Source organism: Telmatherina bonti (assembly GCF_933228915.1).
Source record: "Telmatherina bonti genome assembly, chromosome: 6".
NCBI lineage: Eukaryota > Metazoa > Chordata > Actinopteri > Atheriniformes > Telmatherinidae > Telmatherina > Telmatherina bonti.
This window is the reverse complement of record NC_136624.1, coordinates 14,212,442-14,226,304: the sequence shown is the minus strand read 5'-3', so window position 1 is coordinate 14,226,304 and position 13,863 is coordinate 14,212,442. Positions and strand designations below refer to the sequence as shown.

At 39.3% G+C, this 13,863-nt stretch overlaps 1 protein-coding gene across 1 annotated transcript; it reads right to left on the bottom strand.

Moving 5' to 3' along the window:
• Positions 1-2,853: 2,853 nt before the first annotated feature.
• eif6 (eukaryotic translation initiation factor 6) lies at positions 2,854-11,086 on the bottom strand. The gene is made up of 7 exons (XM_079241466.1): positions 11,009-11,086; positions 10,662-10,813; positions 8,726-8,811; positions 8,438-8,613; positions 7,340-7,516; positions 7,057-7,241; positions 2,854-3,512 (listed from the first exon to the last, which is right to left on the bottom strand). Exons 2-7 carry the CDS (start codon positions 10,766-10,768, stop codon positions 3,503-3,505), a joined length of 741 nt encoding a protein of 246 aa, XP_079097592.1. The 5' UTR covers positions 10,769-10,813; positions 11,009-11,086; the 3' UTR covers positions 2,854-3,502.
• Positions 11,087-13,863: the final 2,777 nt, after the last annotated feature.

The window sequence follows — 13,863 nt, the reverse complement described above, 5'->3', positions numbered from 1 at the left end:
TGAAATATGAAAAGATAAACCAGACTGAACGCATCACAGCTGCTGCAGAATGATGCTGACTGATCCAGTGCTTTGCTACAGGAGCACATTGTATCCGCATGGCAGCGCCGGGAATAAGACCATTAAAATAAATCTGTTTTTCTGAATTAATTACATTCAAAAATCTGTTTGGCTCTTCTGAGTTGACAACTTTCCAAATTGAATAACTTAAATGTTTCATTCCCAATGAGGTCACTATAAAAACACTTTCTTTTCTTCTAAATGAATGACAAACTTTTCATAAAGTTTCATAAAAAAATCATTTTATTCCAAATTGACAGAATTTTCCTAATTGAATGAATAAATAAATTAGGTTTTTTTTTTCTTAATGGTCATTAAAAAGTTTTTTTCTGAATTGATGTTACAGAAAAAAATCGGTTTGACTTTTCTAAGCGAGTGCGATAAAGAAAAAGTTTGCACTTGCCTGTGTCATCAACTGTTTCTTTCAATTCAACTTTATTTATATAGCGTCAAATCATGGCAATGCCATCTCAAGACACTTTACAGACAAAAAAAAACAAAAACAGAATGAAAGCCAATTCATAATAGCCTATATAAGGAAACCTCCCATCCTGAGCAAGCACACTGGTGACAGTGGGAAGGAAAAAACTCCCTTTTAACAGGAAGAAAACCTCCGGCAGAACCCGGCCCAGGACAGGCAGCCATCTGCCTCTGCTGTGTGTGTTTCTTCTTCTGCTTCCTCCAGAGAAGCTCCATCATGTCCCCCCCACCGCTTTCATTCAGTTTTGACTTTTTTTTTTAGTCTTTGGGGGGTTAACTGGTGTGTAAGATATGGTGATGGTTATTTTTAGTTTGTCAACTTTCAGACTCCAGACGACTTTCTGGTTGTTTGTTCGGAGACTTCAGACTCTGGTTCAGCTGAAACCACATGACGTCGGCCATGATGGAAGGCAAGCACTGAAGGACATGCATGTTGGTAAAACGACTGTCTTTTTTGCAAAGAGACTGTGTGACTCAATGAGATTACTTCTACAAATAAAACTTAATAAAACAGTTTATCTACAAAACCAAACACACACTCATGAACTTGAGTCCGTCATTTCACAGCTGGTCTGGAGCTCATCAGTAAAAGGAGAAAAGGTCCGACACTGCAGGACTAGATTAGACTTAAGCCAGTTGTTCTCAAATTGGGGTCAGGACCCCACATGAGGGTCACCACATAGTTGTAAAAATAAATAACTTACATTTATTAAATAAATTTTGGACTTTTTTTCACCACTGTTGGTAAGACGTAACCATTAATGTAGAGACAATTCTGTGAAATTGTCACCTTTTTTTTTTTTTTACACATTAAAGCAGGGGTGTCCAGCTCTGGTCCTCTAGGACTACAGTCCTACAGGTTTTCGATGTATCCCTACTCAGACACAGCCGACTTGAGTAATTAGTCATTGTGCAGAAAATCATTGGCTGTCAGATCCATTTCATTTGAGTCAAGTGTGAAGCAGGAGTAAGGACACCTTGCATTAAAGCAAAATCAACAATTTGTTCTCAAATCATTTTAAAACTCTGAATTTGTCATAATCTCCATAAAAGAAGCTGATTTGTGGCATCTAGGTACTTTGTCACAGCAGAGATCCACCAAAAACCAGTTTTTCTATGAAGATTTTGAGTTTTCCAGCTTTAGAGGATTGCTGCAAGATGACCCATATAATAAGTCACACAGTTAATCATTCAGTCATGGTGTAGAGCTCAAAAAGTTTAAGAACCCCATCTTAACCACATCTTTGAGTTGTGACTTTGCTTTTGTAAAATCAGTCGGTCAATCCTTTTCTCAGCCACTTAGTCTAATTAAAAGTTGTGGGGAGCCAAAGTCAGCAATCACAGGGCGAGAGGCAGGGTGCAGCCTGGACAGACCACCAGTCCATTACTGGGTGCTTTTTGTAAAATGACCTTGTTAACTCAGAAAAACAGACAGGTCGTGGGTTAGTGGTTTGGAGAAAAGAGTCGAACTTCACATCCAGTTAAATGTTTCCTTCGGTTTCAGCAGAAGGGATGCAGACTGGTGGGCGGGGCCTAGAGAGGAGACAGGAGATAACCAATGGAAGCAGAGTGGACGATACAAACGGGGCGCCACTAAGGATGCATGATACATTTTAGCCCGTTTAACACATTGTGACAGACTGATAAAAATATTTACTGTTTGATACGTTATCAGCAAAATTGTAACTTTATTAGACCTCATCTCCACAACACTTTCATTTCTACTCCATTTAATTTAAAAATCTTTATGGACCAATAATTATATGGAGATCATTTTTTCATCCCAAACAAAACAGACATTTAACTGCTTGGGTTTTTTTTCATTAGTACAATTCTGCTGATTACGAACAAAATCTTTAAGATATTTTTTTTTTTTTTTACGCACAGACTGGTTCTCACTGATATCAGACCTTTTTGATTAGTTTATGACTGATTTAATGCATTTATCTGTTGCTGTTCAGTTCTGTCACTGACATGTAAATCAATCTCTGCAAAGGATGAACATAAATCTGATCATCTACATCAGTTTGTAGAGTTTATTATATTTCTCTCAGACGACCTGTCCAGGCTGTACCCTGCTTCTGTCCAATGATTTCTGGAACAGGCTCCAGCTTCCCGCAACCCTGAATCAGACTAAGTGGTTCAGAAAATGGATGGATTTCTCTCAGAGAAACCAGATTTATACGGTGCGTTCAGTGTCAGCATTTCCAACTGATGTGCAATAATTCAGCCAAATTATTCATATGAAATACATTTTTTTTGTCCTGTACTTGAAGACATTAAAATAAAAAAGAAGAATAAAAAGAATGTGACATACTTTATTTACTGTAAGAAGTTCAGGGAAACATCTGTTGTGTTTGTCTCATTTCATACAGTCAAAGACAAAAACATCAGTTTCTGCATAAACATGAAGACACTTCTTCATCTCACTGCTTTTTTTGTTATTTTAATCATCTGGATGCTTCAAAACCAAACAGCGATTTCAGACCTCAGATTGAAGCTTTCTAAGCACTCAGACCTATTATCACCTGTCTTATGTTTAAAATCCATGTTTCCATCCTGCAGCCTTCTCATGATCAATGGAGGATTTTGATCTCACGACTGCAGGAAACCAAACATGTCTGAGCAGCTGACTGTGGTTTCAGGCTTCAAACAGCAACACAGAAAAACATTCATATTACTCCGTTACTGCACTTTTCTTCCCAACTCACCGAAACCGGATGCAGCTAGTTTACCTCTGACCACACGCCGTCCATGATGGAGACGAGCTGCTCAATTTTTCTCTGCTCAAATATATTCAAAGAGGTACTAAGTGGTGACTTTAATATGTCTGCAGGTGAAAGCTGTGGGATCTGAGAGAAAAGGAACCAAGTTTGTGTTGAAGGAGACGTTTTGTAGAGAAAGGTCCAGCAGCTTCGTTTGGCAGGGTTCGTCCATGGCAGGAAACAGACAGCGGCCGCTTCTACGCCATGCTGATGAGAAGCAGAAGACGATAATTAGTAGGGGAGGGGAATCGAATAAAAATTTTTAAAAAAATAAATAAAAGGTTGTTTTGTTTTTTTTTGCTTAACAATTTTTAAATAGATATTTTTGTTAAATAAATATTTCAAATAAATACAAATATTACATTATAAAATGTATTGTCATTTTTATTGTTATTAATCTTTTTACTTGTCTTCTCAGTCATTACAGCAGCAGACTGATGGTCTGACTACTGCGTTTTATCCTAACTGATATGAAGAAAAATGACCAGCATAAAAAGTTTTGCACATTTCACAATTTTAATCGAATCGGCCGTAATAATTTCTCAGTTCTTTCAAGCTTACAGAAGAATGAAGTTACTTGGGAAATTAGCACTTTTTGTTACTTTAGCGTTACTTAAGAATCTGTTCTGAATTGAAGAGTCACCCCAAAAATCAGAATCGAATTCAATCTTGAGTTGTTAAATTCCCATCCCTAACAATTAGCTCATCAGACTTGATGGAAACTGTGGAGGTTCAGGTTTAATCTGAACATCTGCTGCAGTAAAACCTTCACTTCACAGTTCAAGCCGGAAGTTGTTCAAACATTGGCAATAAATTATTAGTACTTTTGATTTAAAGTATTTATATCCAGATGGAGGAAGCTTTTAAGTCTCTACAAAAGGTCATTTTTACAGATTCACATCATGTTCCAGATGATTCTGCATCTGGATTTTAGTTGCTGAAACATCTGGGTTTTAGTTTTACAGTGAAAGATTGAGCTTGCGATGTTTCTCCCGTCTGTTTGGATCATCGATAATCTCTGACATCTTTCAAACAGAGATCAAAATGTTGTATTAATGGGCTTTTCAAAGTCATTAAAATAGTAAACAACTAATTGTTTCAGGCTGCTGGCAGGTTTAAAAGCTCCTATCGGGTCCATTGACCCTCCGTCCTCCTCAGACTGGGAGCAGCTGGGCTAAAGGGCCTTGCTCAGCGGCCCACAGTGGTCTGTCTCAGTTGGTTTAAATAACATGTTGATGTTAAGAACAGCATTTCTAAGAAGTTCATTGTTATTTTAGAAACTTTTAGAAACAAATTGGAAAACTTGAGTTTCTAACTTCCAACTGGGGAGAAAATAAAAAAGCCAGACTTTCTGTAATATTTCCTGTCATACAAAACATAATTACATAACTAGTGATGCAAATCAGGCTCCAGTCTCCAAAAATGAACTGAACAGTAAAAAATACCTGGTTCAAGACTAAACGAGAATGAAGCTTCAACTAAATGTTGCTTTAATGTCCACAGACTGAAGTTTATTCTTTTCCATGATGTGAACTTTCTGAAGCTTAAACATCCAGGATCTTCCAACTAAACCAGAATCAACCCAAACACAAAACATCCTTTCCTTTTCTGCCATGTTTGATCATAAACCCTTTATCAGAAAACTTGTCTGACTGCATGTGTTTGCATAAAGACAGCGTACATGCAGCTTAAAAACACACAAGTTCCACTTAAAGATGATTTGATTTGTAATAAAAGTAGGTTACTGACTGTGTCAGAGCATTTCAAGTAAAATCAGACATTTTGACTAAAAGCAGCAGAGAAACGACGGCTCTGTATGAAAACATGAAGACAGTCTGAGCTCATAAATTCAGGAAGATAATGAACTCCAGAAATTACTTCTTCATTTGCAGCTTTAGTTGAACTGCCGAGGATTCGAGCTGCATTGCAGGAAATCAGTGATTGCTTAAAAAAAAAAAAAGACTGAAGCCACTTTAAAGGTAACAAATGATTTAATTATCTATCCCTAAAAACACAGTTACTGATCCTTTTTATTTAAAAACAAGGTCAGAAAATCACATGATGAGAGTGAATCTCTGTCTGGAGGTTGTTTATCTGCAGCAAAAAGCTCTACAACGAGCAGATGGCAGCCTGTGTGGAGCGCCTGAACAAGTGTTCATGAGTCAGTTTATCCCACAAGTGTTGAGGAGGAGTGTTACAATCATCTGTGTGTCTGAGTGTGTAACACAAAACAAAGAAGTGGGTCAGAGCAGATCTGAACTTTCAGCATCATCTTAAGATCAGTTACTGATTAAAACATGATGCTTTCTGAGTTACGACATCAAACGGCTCCTATGTTTTCACTCAAGACGATACACCTCTTACCACAAACCAAAGAGGTCATAAAACGAGCGAAGAACCCATTTATATCAATCGCCTGTATGGTAAATAAAGTCCACCTGTTCAGCTTGTTGTTGACACGAATATCACATGGAAGCAACCCAGTGTTAGTCATGTAGACATGATCAAGACGACTGGCTGAAGTTCAAACTGAGCGTCAGAATAAGACAGAAAGAACATTTAAGTGACTTTGAACGCAGCATGGTTGTTGGTCTGAGTGCTTCAAAAACTGCAGATCTACTGGGATTTTTACAGTGAATGGTCTGAGAAGGAGAAGATGTCCAGTCAGCAGCAGCTGTCTGGACCAAAATGCCTTCTTGATGTCAGAAGAGAATGGGCAAACTGGTTGGAGATGATAGAAAGGCAACAGGAAGTCAAATGACCACTGGTTCCAGTTCAGATATGTAGAATACCGTGGAAGCATGGACCCATCCTGCTTTGCATCAATGCTTCAGGCTGCTGGTGGTGTGATGGTGTGGGGGATAGTTAGTACCAACATAAACGCCACCGCCTACCTTGCTGACCATGTCCATCTCTTTATGACCACAGTCTAGCATGTTCTGATGGAAACTTCCAGCAGGATAACGGATCATGTCACAAAGCTCAAATAATCTTCCAACTCCTTTCTTCAACATGACAATAAGTTCACTGTACTCCAGTGGCCTCCACAGCCACCAGATCTCTATCCAACGGAGAAGTTTTAGGACGTGGTGGAACCGATGAGTCTCATGATGGATGTACGGCTGACAAACTGCAGCAACTGTGATGCTTCATGTCATTATGGGGCAAAAATCTCTGTTTCCAACAGCTTGTTGACTCTCGGACACGAAGAATGTTGGCAGTTCTGAAAGAAGAGGAGGTCCGACCTGGAACTTATAAACTGGACCTGATAAGGTGGTGAGCAGATATTTCTTACACATCAATAACAACAGCATTCCACTTCTGCAACAGTGCACGTTGGTTAGTTGTAAGTGAACACGCTGTCGCCCTCATCATTCTGCTTGCGCTCATCTAAATGCGTCTCTGACACGAAACGCCATCCGCAGCCTTGGTATAAAATAAATAAAACCACAAAGGTTTCATTTCTGATCAAAAATAAACTATTATCGGCGCATATTGGGACGAGGCTTCTGTTTAGAAAGAAGTGCTGCATGCTGACACGTCGTTACCGTGGCAACGTGCATAAAACTACAGAAGCCAGACACCAGTAAAACTAGAAACACACCGGTATTCAGGCATTTCTGTGTAATGAAACACAAGACGCTTACCTTGCACTGAGTCAATAACCAGTACCAGTGTGTGTGTGTGTGTGTGTGTGTGTGTGCGTGCGTGCGTGCGTGCGTGCGTGCGTGCGTGTGTGTGTGTTAGTCACCTGTCGATCAGCGAGTCCCTCATGTTTGTGGCGATGGCGGACGGCTGCGCCGAGTCACTGAGTCTGAAGACACTTTCAATTACTGACAACTCAGTGCTGGTGGTGTCCAGTCCACAGAAGGCGCACCAGTCATTGACCACCATCCCCGCCGCGATCACCTCGCTGCCCCGGTTCACGGTGCCGGCCTGGAAGAGAACGCCGTGACTGTCTGGTGCGCCGCATACCCAATCACATGACACATGAAACACACGGAGATTAAAACCCCAAAGCAGCCGGAACTCACCACCAAGGGGACCTGCAGCAGAGACGACAACTCGTCCTGGTCTTCGATGGACGTCTTTGGGTGAAGGAGGCCTCCCTGGTTGCTGAAGGTACAGTAGGAGCCGACGAGGACCTGCTCTGCTACCGTCTGCCGGAAAACCTCCACCTGCAGCGTGTCTGCGAGGATCTCCTCCGTCTCCTGAGAACCAGAGCGTCTGTGTTAAAATCTGAACCGACCAGTCGCCTGCAGCTTCACCGTTTCTGAACCAATAATCACATTTAATCAAACCAGGACCATCAACAGCAGTTCAAACAGCTGCAAAACTACTCATTGAAAGCGGTTTGTATGATGGCAAAACGAAGCTGAAGTCCACTACAGTTTCCATTCATTCATCTTCTATTCTGCTGAGTCTAGTTAAGCAGGAGCATATCCCAGTAATCATCAGACAAGAGGCAGGAAACACTCTGGACAGGTCACCAGTCCATCACCAGTGCTCTACAATCTCCACAAGTTAATGCCATTTCATCTGTAATCCTTTAAACACACAGCTCTCCAAATATCTCGGTATATCCTGCATAACATGCCGACAGTGAAGCCTGAACGTTACATTTCCTCTACAACCGGTTTAGATTTTGTCCTGGTGATAAAAAACAGTGATGTTATTAATCTTATTTACACTGCAGATCCCGAGGCTGAGAAAAACCGCACTATGCAACGTTTACATCCACGATGCGACGTGATGTTTCACTCAGTGCTAAAATAAGGAACTGCGCAAAATCTGATGCAAGAGAAATCCTGCAGGACAGTCAGGACAGTTGTGCTGCGTACGGTGGACAGATCTGTTCGGTATTTTACCGAGCACCAGTACAGTACTAGTGGTGAGCCTTAACCAAAATCCACATTTGGTGGATGCTACTTTTATACAGAATCATGGCACCCTCACCGATCACCAGTTAAGCTGATTGGGAAATCTTTCAGAATCGTGAAACCAGATATTATGGAGACTTTTCTTGTCTTCTCTTCTGATACCTTTATGTGCAAATATTTTGCACCATTTATATTTTCTGAATATAATATAGTCAGTCAGCAAAGCTTAAAGATGTGTTTTTATTATCTCACTCTGTCGAGGTCGGGATGCACCAGCGCCACGTAGTCGTTGCAGGCGATGACGTTCCCCAGCGCAGACAGCCTCTCCTCCACCCTCTGGATCTTCACAGCGTCTGGCAGACTATTTCTGATGTGCTGCAGCTCCTGGTCTGTTGTGTTGTTGGGCACCAGAAGACCATGGCGGTTACCTGACAGGAGAGCGTTGCATTAATCAGTGCAACGCTCAGGGAGGTGCTGGGAGGTGTTCAGGGAGGTGCTGCTGCAGGAGAACGTTATGAGCAAAAGCTCAGTTTTACTCACCGACACACAACCTCCCGATGATACGACAGCCTGCGATGGAGGCGTGAACCACTGGGATGGTTTCTGACAACTCGCCTTCAAACACACTGCAAAAAAATCAGAACAATTACATTTAAATGAGCTCAAACAATGTGGAACTTTGTCAGACGTCCCTCCGAACCGCTGGATAAATACGGCTCATCCACATGTTCTCCAAGTTGTGATTTACAGAATAACATGAACCATTTCAGAAATCATCTCGACATACTGGGAGAAAACATGCCGTTGGATCTGAAGTGAAGCCACGACAGATATTTTCCTGATCTACAATGTTTAACAATGGCTCATCAATCTAGACTCCGTCTGGCGACCCATTCATTATTCTTCGATTTTTAATATGCCTATAATATACCTCCACCTCTTCTTAAGTTTGTTACATACTTCACAGAAGCTGGAACTGGAACAAGCAAAGATTTATTTTTTGTCTGGTCAATTCATACTTCACGAGAATCTTTGCTGTTATGTGCAGTGAAGCCGGTTATTTTATCTGTAAAGAGAAACTAAATCTGCAGCATGCGGCTGGTTCCATGTGTTTAAAAGTCACGTAAATAATTTCATACTTTCTTACCACCTTAATCAGTCATTTTGTTAAAACAATTTGTGTTTACCTGTGCGCTTCATGCTTTTCTGTATTAACCATGCCCACCTCAGATATTATCTGAGTCCCGTGAGAAAAAAGTTCTGCCAGCCCAATATGTCGAGAAATGTCTTCAACCATGTCCATAGGAACAAAATTACATTATTTTTCTTCGCAGGGCCTCAAGAAAAGTTCTTGCTGAGTTTGTAGCAGGTTTAAGACTCACTGTCTCCAAAGTTGATGTGCTTCTGATTATTCCCTGCCCACTAAACAGGGAGGAGAGAATCAAATAAGGAGGTGTTTTGGGAAAAGGTTTAGGGCTGTCAGGAGGAAGAGGTGCCTTACAGGCAGAACTCTGGGAGCAAATGTTGACGGACAAACCGCACTGTTGTGAAGTTGACTTGTGATTCCTCCTGATTCTCTGAATGTTTTAAAGAGATAAGTTGTATACAGAGGGATCTTCAGACTCTTCACAATTTTACACTGATGAACATTTTTCTAAAATTGTTCCACAATTTTTAGATGCAGCTTGTCCCAGACTGGTGAGCTTTTGTAGATCTTTATATCTCAGGAATTCTCCTTTTATACCCAGTATATTACTGACCTGGTGCCAGTTATTGTGATAAATTGTCATAAGCTCTTGCAGTCGTTTTTGATTTTTATCTGTTATTTTTCCAGCCTTTTACTGCCTTTATTCCAAGTTTTTAGACATGTCTTGTTGCCATCAAATTCACAATGAGCTAAGATTTTCCATTAAATGTTAAAATGTCTCAGAATCAATATCTGATTTTTTTTTTAATGTTTTATAGGGAATAAATGGGTTGATTATATTTTGGAATGACTGCGTTCTGTTTTTATTTACATTTGACACAGATTTACAACATTTAGTCTAACTCTGAAACAGGCCACTCTACTTAACTCCACTTATGAAGTTTTACTTTTACTGAAGCAGTATTTGTGAGTGGAACATTACTAAAACGTAAGGATATAAAAGTTTTTATGTCTGCTCCATGTGTGTGTTGGTCATATTCCATTACATTTCAGGCTCAGCTGTTTGTCTCTCTGAGGGCGTGCGAGATAAGGTCACGTGGTTTGGGGCAGCTTCATTTAGAAACTTTACAGCTTCTTTTATTTTCAGACTCTGATGCGTGTTTCTGTCACAGTATTTGGCAACACAGACTTAACACCTAGGCGTGACGACGGTCAACTTTTAGGACAACCAGTAACTTGACGCATCATGTTTGCCTCCACGCAGACACACCTGTCTGTCTCCAGCTTGTAAAGGGCACAATGACGTGACGTGCGCGTGCGGCTCCTCACCTGTAGAAGTTCTCCGAGCCGCCGATGGCCACCAGGCAGTAGGTGTTAGTGAGCTTAGCGAAGCAGCCGACCTCGTTGTTTTTCTCAAAGGACGCTCTCACGGCCATGATGAAGGGGGGGGTGAAGATGAGGAAGATGGATGATTTCTGATCCTGGAACAGCGGAGATGAGTTTAAGCACGCGGAACTCTGAGCGGCGGTGCTAGCTGAGCGGCTAACAGGCTAGCATCAGAAGTTCAAGGTTCAGCTTCAGAGAAAGCTAAACCCCGTCAGATTAACTTCGGTCGTTTTAGTCGGTGTCTGGTTGTTGTTTTAAAACTGCAAGTTTAATAAAAGAGGATTAATTACCTGATAAAGAGTCGTGGCCTCTCTAAATACGAGGTGGTGAACCCTTCAACCACACGTGTTCACTTCCGCAGTCGCGTTAACGCTATGACGTAGGACGTAGCGTCAGCGTCAACCACGTCGGAGACTGAACTTTCTGATTTATCCAAAGAAGTTAAAGCACAAAGAAATGAAAAAAATGATTTTTTTTTTTATGAAAACAGTTTTAATTATGTACATCCCTTCTCTTCATAATTTATACTTTATATTTCATTGTCACATAAAATTGTACCCTCTCATGTTTTTGTTCTTACTTCAAGCCGAACTCCAATTACTTTGTACATAACCTTTTTTGTCTCATCTGTAGTGACTTATTGTACCTCTTTTGATCAATACTGCATATATAATTTGTATTTTTGTTTGTTGTTTCAATAAAAGTTTTTTTTAAATGATTTAAAAAACAAAACCATAAAAATAGGTGTCAAACAAAATATCAATTTAATAGTCATGTTAAAATCAGCCTAGAATTATCATAAATATTTCTGTGAATTATCATTCCACATCAGATCCCCCAGCAATGTGACAAAAATAATAAACACAGTATTATGTGTTTTCTGCACTTAGTCTGTTTAACACATTTGACATGATGTTTGATATTATTTAAGAACAATGATTTACAGAAACAATATGTGCAGAAGTTCTTAAACAGTTCCGATTTCTATATAATTTTTCTCCCCTGCAGCCACACTCTCTTCCCTAGATTTAAAGTCCAGTCATCAGACCATGATTTTCTGAGAAATACTCTTGTCTGTTAAGTTTCACTTAACTTTCATCTATGAGTCATGCAAGTTCAGGGATGAACCAGTGTTGTGTTGACACAGAACAGATGTCAGGGAATCACAGTACCATCTTTGGGAACACAAAAACAAAGATGACACAGTTTCACAGACAGGAGATAGGATTTTAGCAGCAACAAGGTGATTCCCAAACAGCTGTAGGCTGAAAACCTGGCTTATCTCAGTGTCCTTAAAAGATCTGAGGAAAGTGGACGAGTGAGGACAAAAGAAGTGTCAGGCTTCAAAAATAAATCTGTACAAGAGATGGACAGGGTGTGAAGAAGATGAATACCTGAGCTCAGCATTGTTAAAGCAGTGTGGAAGAATTTTGATAGAGAAATTAATAAAAGGAAGAAATATCCAAAAGAAGAGCTTCATATAGTCCTTTAAGGTGCCAGAAGAGCTACTCCTGAAAACTATAAGGGTTCATCTGACTGCACTGAAGAATAAAGATGCTCAGACCATATATTCACTTTCAAGATCCTTGAGTTTGGACCGATTTATTCCTTTTATACTGAGTTTACATTTCTATTTGCATGTTTCAACAAATTGCTGAAACTATTTTCTGTCTCTGTTGACAGTATATTAAAAATCTCAGAAGCTCAAAACTACCATCTGTGCACACGGTTTTTGGATAAAGTGACAGCTCTGAACAGTTAAGTCACGTAATACAATGACTGACTCACCATGATCCCACTGTGTTAACTCTGTGACCTCATACAATGTTTACATGCATAATGTTTCTCTGTTTCATTTATTTTTCAATGTTTAAAGGAAACTCAGCAGTGCAAAAGTACAAAGCTCCGACATATTTAAAGGATTCATAAATCTGGAGGCCATATTCTCAGTATGATCCTCTGTTACTTGCTTTTTCTTCTGGGTTTCATTTTTGTTTCTTTTGTTGATCATTGAGTTTATTAACGTTTGCTAAAGAAAAAAATGTTTTTTTCATGTTTGAATTTGATTAAAAAGAAATTAAATGTTAAAATTATGTCACCAACACAACATTAGTAAAGTTGTGAAAAAAAACCTGTCTTGTCTATAACACACACACACACACACACACACACATACACACAAATCTATACTGTACATACATCATCAACATATCTGAGTAAATGAAAAAAGAAGTATGATAACATACTGTATCAATTAAACTAACAAATCACATTTTAATACTTATAAATAAATAAATAAATAAATACTTTAGCATAATCCAAATAAATCATAGATAAAGAAATTAATAAATAAACACATACATAAATATTATCCTACATTGTAAAGGAAAACTTAAACCTAGAAGTGGTAAATTTTCAACTCTGAAATAAATTTTCACCAGTGTTTTTTCTGATGTGATTATTATTATTTTTTTATTACCTATCAGTGCTTCATAAATTGAATCCTTTTTTTTAAAAAAAAGATTTGTCTAATGATTCATGTTTCTCTGTGGTTTTTCTGTCCAACAGTCTGATTCTCATAATGTTCAATGCTTCAATACTTTAAGGTTTACATTGAAATTTTCCTCAATGTGTTTTTAAAAACATTATTTATCTTTCATGTGTTTATTAAATGTCCTCAATGTTTAGGCTTCTGCATCTAGGCCTATATTAAACCTTTTAAACGATCTTAATATTCAGTATTTTTCTTCTTTCTGTGATTTATTTATCTGTCACTTTGTACAAACTCTTCCTTTAGTATAAACTCTGCTAAACTTTTGATAAATCCTAAAATTATATTCTTGTTTTCAGTCTCAGGTTTGTTACCATCAGGACTTTTCATGCCTCCTCCTTCCTCCAGCCTCACATCATTCACCCAGATGCTGTGTGTGTGTGTGTGTGTGTGTGTGTGTGTGTCTGAAAAAAGAAACTTAAAAAAAAAAAAAAAATCTCTAAACTGTCCTTCTCCTCAGCAACCTGCATAGCAACCGTGGTCCTCTTCCTCCGTCCTCGTGCTTCGCAGGGCCCGACGCTCTCGACCAATCATGTTGTCTGTCTCGCATGACGTCTTGTTTGTTGACACTGCCATTAGCTCGCCACCTGCGTG

Bases quoted from the DNA above. Each gene is read 5' to 3' on its own strand.
- eif6 (XM_079241466.1), bottom strand. From the start codon at position 10,768: ATGGCCGTGAGAGCGTCCTTTGAGAAAAACAACGAGGTCGGCTGCTTC. The intron at 8,812-10,661 runs GTGAGGAGCCGC...ATTTTTTTGCAG, and splicing joins GGCTCGGAGAACTTCTACAG to TGTGTTTGAAGGCGAGTTGT. The intron at 7,517-8,437 runs GTGAGATAATAA...TCTGGTTCTCAG, and splicing joins TGCATCCCGACCTCGACAGA to GAGACGGAGGAGATCCTCGC.